General features: G+C 42.7%; 2 protein-coding genes across 2 annotated transcripts in view; one reads left to right on the top strand and one right to left on the bottom strand.

Moving 5' to 3' along the window:
• cenpp (centromere protein P) overlaps positions 1 to 11,201 on the top strand; it is a 106,063-nt gene that overhangs the window by 68,905 nt on the left and 25,957 nt on the right. The window lies entirely within an intron of this gene.
• The window catches only part of ecm2 (extracellular matrix protein 2, female organ and adipocyte specific), a 20,024-nt gene continuing 16,250 nt past the window's right edge, over positions 7,428 to 11,201 (bottom strand). The window contains exons 11-13 of the mRNA XM_080792171.1: positions 10,996 to 11,108; positions 9,587 to 9,800; positions 7,428 to 8,328 (exon numbers count right to left, since the gene is read on the bottom strand). Coding sequence (XP_080648297.1) covers positions 8,163 to 8,328; positions 9,587 to 9,800; positions 10,996 to 11,108 — 493 coding nt within the window. The 3' untranslated portion in view covers positions 7,428 to 8,162. The remainder of the gene's footprint in view (positions 8,329 to 9,586; positions 9,801 to 10,995; positions 11,109 to 11,201) is intronic.

The raw sequence follows: 11,201 nt of genomic DNA, 5'->3' as shown, positions 1-11,201 counted from the left end.
TGATTGGAATGAGATCTCACTCCTGATTGGAATGAAATCGTGTATCACGATCTGAAAATGTGTTTTATGTTTATTATAGAGCTGGAGAGACCTCTATACTGAACAAACACTATATTTAACACTCATTTGTGATACAAGATATCTAACTGACACCCCCTTGAACAGTGCTACTGTATATTTATAGCAAACAGAAGAAGAAAAAAAATCTGATTAATGGACCAGGTTTGGGAAACTGGAAAAGCCTCACAAGAAGGGAAAAGTTAATTAGAGCTAGCGAGCTCCCCGAAGGGTTTCACCTTCATTACAACATAGATTTTTCCGTTTGGGTTTTGTGCTGAGCACAGCGATATAACGCTGCGCAGAGGCCAGGCAGAGACCCAGGCAAGTATGCTCTGGTTTGGCCCAGCGCAGGGGGGGAGAGGAGAGGAGAGCAGAGGAGAGGAGAGGAGAGGGTCTCATCCACTTTCTGGGATGTTTTCATAGTTTCCAAGCAGTCCGACTAGACGTCTGCTACTTAGATGATCTGTTGTAAAACACACACTCCAACACTGAATCACTTCCTCTGTACCTTCCTCTTCATTCTGCCTTCATCATCCTTGTTCTATCTCTGACAGAATAGGATTACGCCAATACTCTACCATATGTTTGTACTAGATTGAGGATCACTGATGTAGGATCTGATTCTTGTACTCCTTACTCTTTCTCTTTATCTCCACTATTTTTTAAACTAGCCAATTATTCTTTACACCTTTTTCTCCCCAATTTAGTACTTGCAAGTAAATGCAAATGAATTCCTCCCCACACACATTTGTGTTGTCACCACTGTCGTATCCTATACTGACTCACCTGCCAGTGAGGTGCCCGTGCCCCCACCAGGAGGGTTATCCTACATCCTGCCCATCTTCCCTCACCCGAACACGGGCCAATTGTGTTTGCAGATGCTCGACAAAGCCAGATGCACCACAGTGGATTCGAACCCACAACCCCTGTGGTGGTGAGCTGTACTCCTTTGATTGATTGTAATCTCACTTTTGATCTCGAAGGTACAATTGAGGGGCAGGCCCTCCTTTTAAGCTGAGTTTACAATAGTAAGAACGAAATATATTGTAGCGTCTACAATAACCACAATATTGCAACAATTAAATTAGTCAAGAATACAAATATGAATTAAGTGTCCAGTGCATCAGTATCAACTTTCAGTTGTAGCATTCAATGCCAGTGAGCTGTACCAGAGAGTAGGTGTTATACCAATGTTTAATACCTCAGTACCAGCAATCAGTGAGAATGTTTTTCCAGCTGTTAACTTGGTGTGTGGCTATAGTTTAGAGGCTGTGTGGTTAATGAAATGTTTTAGAGATGAACTCTTCTAAACAGCTGCTTCTAACATCATCTGAACACACACACACACACACACACACACACACACACACACACACACACTTCCAAAGAAAATTATGCAAACACAGACGCACAATGTTACTCTCAAACTCAAGAAACAGTACACACAGGCACGCATGCACGCACGTGTGCGCACACACACACACACACACACACACACACACACACACACACACACACACACACTGAATAAAACACTTGAACACAGATATATTAACATGGACACAAAGGTGGTGGTAATGATAATAATGTATTTTTGTAATGTTTCCTAGTTTGAATCCAGCTCAACGTTCTTCACAAGCGTCACTCAGTACGTTGACTGGATGTTTCCCATTGACATACACTTTGAAATTACCCATAAACCCACAACGGCCAGTAACAGTGATTCACCAGCCTCCCAAAATGAATGGAAGGAATGAGAGAAGTCATACATCATCTCCTTGTTATTCCGTAAAGAGGCAATAAAATGAAAAGCAAGAGAGAGTTTAAGAAGGCGCAACAGGGGGGCGGGGGGGGGGGTTAGAGATGCTGAGAGAGACAGAGAGAGATGGTGAGAGAGAGAGAGAGAGAGAGAGAGAGATGATGAGAGAGAGGGTGAGAATGGCATGCAAGACAAGTAGCACGGTTTCGACTGTTGACATGGATTTGGGATTTGATCTATTAATTGATTTGACAACATAATCCATATAATGCAAGTAACCGACACGCTCACAACCGGTAGTGACTCAACCGTGCATGTCTCAGACTTGTCTCCTTCCTGGCTCCCAAACTGTGGAATAAACTCCCCATTGATCCCCAGTGGACGCTATATCTTTCTTCACAGCCTGAAGACTCACCTTTTCAGACTTCACCTCACCACCTTTTTCTATCCCTTCTTAACACCTATTTTCGATAGATTATTTTTCCTCTGCAGACATACTTTGTTAGTTAATTGTTTTGTTTTTTTGCTTCATTGTTTACCTGGATATCCTAGATTATTTCAGGCAATTTAGTTTTCTGTTTCTCGGATAAGAGGGTGTGTACTGCCTAGTGCCTACTGCCTACACAAGGGATTGCAAGGTTGTACCTCTGCTATTTGTGCAGTTTCCCTGCAAGTTTACAAGCTCTGATAAATATGTATTATAGTTGTGTACTGTATATTGATGCAGCCTACTTTTGAGATGGAACTGTGTGATACTGTGATTGCAGCCTTGTTTTTTGTGCAGACATTTTTTACATGTCCACCACATGATAACATGAGTGCTGTTACAGTTAACACAAGTGTTGATTCAATACGTTTTTCCAGAGCAGAGGTGGGGAAAGTGTTTGATGTTGGAGTTGGAACAGTGATCACACCATCCACATCTGTAAGAAATCCAGATCCAGTTGCCAAGCATATACCTGTTGCAATAGTCAGGCCGAGATATGATTTAATGGAGTGTTTCAGCTGCAGAGAATGACAGAGAAGGCTGGAGACGGGCAATGACCTTGAGGTGGAAGAAGCCAGTTTTGGTGACCTGAATGAAAGGGTGGGGTCGAGATTCAAGAATGATGCCCAGGTTGCGGATGTGGGTGAAGGGTGTGACAGTGGAGCAATCAATATTGAGTGAAAAGTCTTGGATAGAGTTTTGGCCAAAGATGGTTATTGCTTTGCATCCATATCTTTACTTCTGTGAGGCAGGCAGTGAGGGTGGAGTGGGTGGCTGCGGTGATGGTCTTGACTCTTGGTGGAGAGGATTCCATCGTCTGTCATACAACCTCAATTGGGTACAGGCTTTATTTCCGACACTATTATTGGTCCGGACCGACAGTCATTAGACGACAACCTATACCTAACCTAACCTAACCTATACCTAACCTAACCTAGCCGCACGAGAGCAGCGCATGTTCGAGCGCTAGTTTGAGCCCCCCTCCTTTTTTTTCCTTTTTTCTGGAGATGCAAGGAAGATGTAATGTATCCAATATAGCAATATATATGTACTCATCTCTGAAGACAATGAGCTCTATGCGCATCAACCATATTGGAAAAGCTTTGGGCCCCTTCCCTACTTCCTTCACAGGTGTTACGAGTGATACTAATGAAGGCTCTGTTCCATTCTGGTCGAACTGAGTCAAGGTGCTGATGCTGTGCATGTTGGCTCATTGGAAACTGCTACACTGGTGGGTCCTGGGACCATCATGGTTTCTTGAGAAGGTTCCAAATGGCCCCTTACGGGTCTGTAACTCTGAGGCCACTTTTCCACCAGGGTTGAATCGGTTCTGTTATTTTTTCCCTGTCTAATTTTGAACCAAATGAATCCCTAAATCCGTAAAAGTTGGTTCGGAACTGGAACCAAAAATACTTTCCTGAAGTGAGAACCAAAGTGGGCGTGTCACTATTCAGGTTGGAAGATGCAGATGTGATAAACGAGAGGTTCCCAAACACCGGTGCACGGACCGGTGACGGTCCACGGTACAATCAAAATTACGGGAGAAAGAAATCCCAAGTTTTCCTTGCCGTGAATCTATAACCATATTCAATTCATTTCAAAGGGCTTTATTGGCATGAGAAAACATGCGTTTACATTGCCAAAGCAGAAAGAACAATACAACAATACAGCAATACAATCAAAACAAAAATTATGTACTTTGAAGGTCAGAATCTATCTATCTATAACAGGATTTACCAAACAGTTATTTTTGCATGAATACACCAAGGATTTGTCAGTGATGTCACAGTCACTGGCTGTGGTTTATGAACGGCTACAAGTCTGCTCTACTTCATGTTGTATAACAGTGAGATCACTGTTGAATCCTTGGTATCTTTAGCCTAGCCTTATAGTTTCAACATGTGTTCATGATCAACGAGCACCAGCGTAACAACAACACGCTGTAGCCTATTCTGTCACGTTTGCGCTAATGAAACACTAAACAGGATTCTTATTTTATGTCAACATTCAAGTACAACTATCAGAAGATGTAACCCAGGTAAAGCAATCCGTCACTCTGCAATTTTTTTTTTACTCACCCTTTATGATGATATAACATTAAGTTGGGATATAATAATGTTGCAGCAGGTACTTGACTGTCTAACTGTCTACTCTCTCCCCAGGCCTTCAGCCTGGTGTAGACAATAAGTATAACTGGTAAGACTGGGAAGGAAGTATGGAAGAAGCCCAATTTCTTTCCAATATGGCTGCTGTGCATATTCACGTTTTGGATCATTATATGCAGAATAAATCTGCATCTCCCTTTCATCTAGCGAAGCGGTTCCCCTGGCTTCCAGTGGACCAGTAGTTCACTTCACATGGTCCAGCCAGCAGCCGTCAGAAGCATGCGATGTGTCTGGAGTGTGTGGTTTGAAGAGGTTACTCAGATATCCAGAACCATTCTGCGTCCAATCCCATTAGCCGCCTTGTCTGCTCACATCATGTGGTTAACACTGTTTCCACACACACACTGCTACTGACTGCCGTGTGTGTGTGTGTGTGTGTGTGTGTGTGTGTGTGTGCGTGCTGGCTGCGTGTGTGCCAGTCACGTGGCTTGCTGACATCAGATCGTTTGATCAGGGAGTCTGGTGGAAGTAAGTAGAGGAAAGAATGTTATTTCTACAGGAACACTTTGATCCGTGACTCACTGAAAATGAGTTCTGTTGAATACTAACAGTTCTAATGTCAGCATGACACGGCTCACTGTTGTAGCTTAACCTACCTACAGTTTTACCTAGCCCAGAGATCCCCAACGCGGGGTCCACGCCGTGGACACTTTGGTGGTCTGCACGCATGCCGGCCTTTCACTGGTGGTGTGCGACGCCACTCCGCAGAAAAAATATTATTAGCAGTCTGATGCTGCTAACTCCAACTACTCTAACAGCAGTCTGATTCTGCTAACTCTAACTACTCTAACTACAGTCTGATGCTGCTAACTCTAACTAATCTAACTACAGTCTGATGCTGCTAACTCTAACTACTGTTTTGGGTAGCCTACTTAAGAAAACATCCAGTGTGTCCAGTGCATCCAAGTGATTTACAATGTGCGATTCACACAGTGGACAGGACAGCTAAGAGACTTAGAGACAGATAGTAGGAAAGCTGAGATGGAGACAGTGTAGAGACAGATAGTAGGAAAGCTGTGGGGGAGACAGTGTAGAGACAGATAGTAGGAAAGCTGAGGGGGAGACAGTGTAGAGACAGATAGTAGGACATCTGTGGGGGAGACAGTGTAAAGACAGATAGTAGGAAAGCTGAGATGGAGACAGTGTAAAGACAGATAGTAGGAAAGCTGTGGGGGAGACCGTGTAGAGACAGATAGTAGGAAAGCTGAGGGGGAGACAGTGTAGAGACAGATAGTAGGACATCTGTGGGGGAGACAGTGTAGAGACAGATAGTAGGACATTTGTGGCGGAGACAGTGCAGGAGAGAGAGACAGAGACAGTGTAGGAGAGAGAGACAGAGACAGTGCAGGAGAGAGAGACAGAGACAGTGTAGGAGAGAGAGACAGACAGTGTAGGAGAGGCAGACAGTTCTAAGCTGGGAGGGACAGTGTAGCAGAGACATACAGTAAGAAAGCTGAGAGGCAGACAGGAAAGAAGACTGTGGTGGATGGATGTGGTCTTATATGATAATGGAACATGTGACTCTGAACCACACACTAACTTTCTTAAAGTATCTCTGGCCACCATTTGTAGCTGTAATTTTGGTATGTAATTATCAAACATTTTATACCATTTGGTTTTACTTTTATTTGGGCTATTATTATAATTATATTATGTATTTGTATTTAGTTTAATCAGAGCCTGGCCATGCCTGCATGTACAGTAACTGGAGATGGACACAACTAATACAACATGACATGTCTGTGCTACAGAGCACGTTTCTGTAATGAATCACATATAACAGTCGGAAAATGAATCGGAATGTATTCCAGATATATTTGCATGTACTAGTAGTAACTTTGCTTTGTGTACAGTGTCTAGTTATTGTGACAGCCACAGCTACATTGCTATATCTCTTTTTTTTTTTTTTTCCTCCCTAGCAAACATGTTTAAATATTTGCTTCCGGGGGGTCCCTGGAACAAAATATTTTGGGATCCTTGACATGAAAACGTTTGAGAACCACTGATATAGCAACATTTTTTCAGAAAATATCCATAAAACGTGGGACTGGTGCCAGGTGTACAACCCCGTGAGGGCATGGAGGTCTGCTAGAGTGGGATCATATGGGCTGACAGGCGCTGTGTCATGGAATACACACAGTGGAATACTTTAGTCATGGAATGAACAGTGGAGTCATTTTAAAACTTTAACAGTTCTTTAAAAATGAATTGTGAAATTTAAAAGGGCTGGTTGTGCTTATTCTTAAAGGGCTCAGAACTTCCCTTTGAGGCATTGGGTATATTGGCAATCTTAAAATAAATCCTGGCTAATAAGACAAATATGCTTCAAAACATTGTACTTGCCCTCTAACTAAAATAAAAAAATTAAAACACATTTTCTTTCATAAATACAGAATATTTCGCTCAATAGGAACTGCTGCTGTCGCAAGTTGATGATGTCATTTAGTTATAGAGGGCAAGTATACTGTTTTAAAGCATAATTGTCTTATTAGCCAGAGTTTCTTTTAAAAACACACAATGTCATTATCAACCTGAAAAGCTGACCTGTCCAGGTGTGTTTCATGGATGTCTGATTGCAGCTGATTCAGTGGTGGAACATGTTCATTGTCATGGAAACTAGTGGGTGTGATGTTTGGTTGATATTCTCAGAGGAGAATGTGAACCTGAATAATGAAACACGGTTATTCTTAGAGCTACAGTTCAGTGACATCACATCCTGATACGATGCGAATAGGGGAACGGGAATCTATGTCACGTGAGTCTGTTTGCGTGAATTTCTCTTTCTTGGAAAAAGAATAGTCACAGTCATTTTACTTAATAGTAAACCTTAAGAAGCTTTTAGGACTGGCATCTAGTTTTAGGGCAGCACTGGAATCGTAACATCTGGTGCGAATGGACTGAGAAGGTGAACCTGAGGAAAAGAGACAACACTTGTTTCGTATTACATTTTTATTGAGCCAACTCAGTCTGTGAGTGCTATCCAGTCTACATGTTTCTCTAAGGTTAAAAGCAAATCCAATTCGTTTCTCAAATCTGATCTTTAGGACTGACCATCAATGCTTTCATTTGCATGTTCGGTAATTAGATTTGTGTTTTCAGACATCGTCGAACTACAGTAACAGGATCCGTTGCTGTGATAACCACGTAATGACATAAGCATGAGTAATACTTAACATAATACTCTGGCATAGAATGGTGTTCCTTGCCGAAAACAGCTGATCTACAAGCTCATGGTGTGTCGGTTGTGAGCATGTAGATTGCCTATTTTATGCAAGCGATGCCATCATTCATGCAATGAAGTATAAATCAGGTTTCAGACTGAGACACATCTTTAGACATCAGACTTGAATGACCTATAGGAATGTGATTCATATCTGATTCACAAAAATCGGTTTCCATGTTTGTTTGTTAGTTGTTTTTTTGGTGGAGGGATGTTCGTTGTCTGGTTGTCGTTTGTCAGTGGATTACTGACAACGCCACATCACCCAAAACAGGAACACTTCATCCACAGCGATCACAAGGAATCAGTGCTGATTGCGTCATCACCTACAGTACTATGGAACTCAGAGTAAACACTGTGCTGGGTCGTTATTGGCGGAAAGTGTAGTTAACACCCTCAAACTAGAGCCATGTGTGTTGTAAAACCACAGATGACATTTTTAGTTTTAATGTGAGTCTTTATATTTGTACATTAGGGTTTCTGTGGTTTTAATTGGATGCTGGAGGCGGGGGTAATGCAGGAGAAGGCCACGGAGGGCACCTTTCTGGGGTCGATGTGGTTGTTGTCCAGTCTGAGGGTGATCAGGCTGGAGTCCATCTGGTTGCCAAGGTCACAGAAGCCTTCATCAGGCACCTCTCTGGAACACACACACCATCAGGGTCACATTAAAGGGTGATTCCTTCAGTCTGTTAATGAGACACACTCACACATTCTTCAGAATCCCAGTGCTCGTATCAATGGATGAATAAAGGCAGCTGTGAGAGGAAGGATGACTGATTTAAACAGTCACACCTGGCCTGAGTCAAACTAGAACATGACTCAGAGCTGGGTGTGGCTGCGCACCTGTTGTGCATGGACTTGATCAAGGCACAACAGGTTAAATCAGTCATCCTCCCTCTCACAGCAGCCTTGGGCATTTCAATTCACAGAGAAATACACCGGAACACCTCCTCCATAGTATTGGCCGTGGTTTTTTGGACTCACTTAAAAGTTTCCAATTCATTTTTCCCATAGAGATTTCCAAACATATTTATATCAATTATTCTAAGCCCAGAATCAAGCCATTTTTTATATTTAATTATATGATATACTATATTTAATAAATAAATACCCTTTGTTTAGTGTTTTAAAACATTTCACAGAATCAAAGGTGACTCCCCAGGATCCTGGATGGCTTGATTCTAGGCTTTAAATAATTGATATTAATATTTTTGTAAATTCATAGAGAAAAATGGTTGAATGGGTCCAGAAAACCACGCCCACTGCTATGCTCTAGCACCTTTACTTTGCCTCATCCTTATATTACCTTCTCCCAGTGAGATGTTGTACTTGATATTGTTGTTGATTTGAGCTACATTGAAGTGTTGTTGTCATGTTGATATTGTTGTTGTTGTGAGCTACGGTGAGGTGTGGTAGCGGATGATGTTGTGAGCTACTGTGAGGTGTGGCACTGGTACCTGATGTTGTGAGCTATGGTGAGGTGTGGCACTGGTACCTGATGTTGTTGTGAGGTGTGGCACTGGTACCTGATGTTGTTGTGAGCTACTGTGAGGTGTGGCACTGGTACCTGATGTTGTTGTGAGCTACTGTGAGGTGTGGCACTGGTACCTGATGTTGTTGTGAGCTACTGTGAGGTGTGGCACTGGTACCTGATGATGTTGTGAGCTATGGTGAGGTGTGGCATTGGTACCTGATGTTGTTGTGAGCTACGGTGAGGTGTGGCATTGGTACCTGATGTTGTTGTGAGCTATGGTGAGGTGTGGCACTAGTACCTGATGTTGTTGTGAGCTATGGTGAGGTGTGGCACTAGTACCTGATGTTGTTGTGAGCTACGGTGAGGTGTGGCACTGGTACCTGATGTTGTTGTGAGCTACGGTGAGGTGTGGCACTGGTACCTGATGTTGTTGTTGTTCAGTCGGAGGAAGTGCAGGCTGCTCATCTCGTTGAGGCCTGGGGGAACAGAGACCAGCTGATTGTGGTCCAGACAGAGCTCCACCAAGGAGTGGTACGCCCCGAAGAACGACTCTGGTTCCATTCCCTCTGCATCCAGTCTGTTGTACGACAAGTACAGGTACTCTAGACCAGGGTCCATATGAGCAAACACATAGCCTGAGAGAGAGAGAGAGAGAGAGAGAGAGAGAGAGAGAGAGATTCAGTTAGCTTAAAGTAATGAGTAATAAATAAGAATTAAATTAATCATGTGTGGGTATGTTTGATTTAGGTGTACCACTTAGCAATACATGCATTTATGATACTATTAACTGTTGTCAGTGTGCCTTGCTTTTTTAACCTGTATTGATTGACACATCTGTGAAAAGAATCCATAAGACAAGTCCAGTTTATTTGTGTAGCACATTTAAACAATAAAGCAATTCAATGTGCTTTACATAAAATGTTTAGAAAAGGAAACTCATAAAAGGACATCATCAAAATAAGAAAAGAAAATTACAGTGCAGAATTAAAAAATATTAAAACTCAATGAAAGGCAACGACGACGATTTTCAGCTGTGATGTAAAAGAACTAAGAGTTGCAGCAGGCCTTCAGTTTTGGGCGAGTTTGTTTCAGATATGTGGTGCATGAAAACTAAATGTTGCTTCTCCATGTTTAGTTTTGTTTCTAGGCACAGAAACAGACCTTTCCCAGATGGCCTGAGATGGCCGGATTGTTCGTGCTATCAATAATATGAAGATCAGAAATATATTTAACTTTAAATTAAATTATTTGACATACTTTCATGGTATTAGTAAGGACTCGAGCAGCAGTGTTTTTTTAGAGAGACCTGTAAAAGGTAGTTGAGCTGAGGGCCATGGAACAATAAAGCTAGTTGTCAAACGTCTGGCTGGCTGGGTGTCTGGGTGCTTTGGAGGCAAAACACTCGCCCACCATTTTTGCACAGATGAGGGTTCAATTGCCAGCAGTGGTGCTGCCCGCCTAGCCGCGTGCTCCAACACATACTGTACACCTGGCTGTGATCACGGGTGGAAAGCAGATGAGGGATCATTGCTGTGCTAGCAAACCCTGCTGGTTGGCTGGGGAACCGGTTCAGCTGGGAGGGAACCTCTGCACTGTGTTAACGATCTCCCAGTGAAACTGCTCACTGTCAGGTGAAATCCATTTGTAACAGAGCAGACATGTGGTTGTCTAGTGGAGGTTGGCAGTGACAGACAGAGAGTACACATGGGGAACTGGCAATGACTACACTGGGAGAAAATGAGAGAGAGAAAATAATTCTGGCTTACACAACTAAACTGAGTTGCAGAGTGTGCAGCAACTCGTCACCTGTCAATCAAACTTTAGACCCACCTGGGATCCGTTCAATCTTGTTTCCCACCAGAACCAGATGGATCAGAGATTTGGGCAGGTAGGATGGTACCAGGTACAACTCATTATGAGACAAATCTATAGACTCCAGGCTTCTGGACAGACAGACACAGAGGAGAAAATGAATTAGTTACAATTGGCTTTAAAAATAAATCCAAAATGGCAATCCAGGAACTCCCACTCACACG

The sequence above is a fragment of the Protomyctophum bolini genome (assembly GCF_963924005.1).
Source record: "Protomyctophum bolini genome assembly, chromosome: 2".
NCBI lineage: Eukaryota > Metazoa > Chordata > Actinopteri > Myctophiformes > Myctophidae > Protomyctophum > Protomyctophum bolini.
Note: the sequence above shows the minus strand (reverse complement) of the source record. Positions and strands in the feature narration are given on the sequence as shown.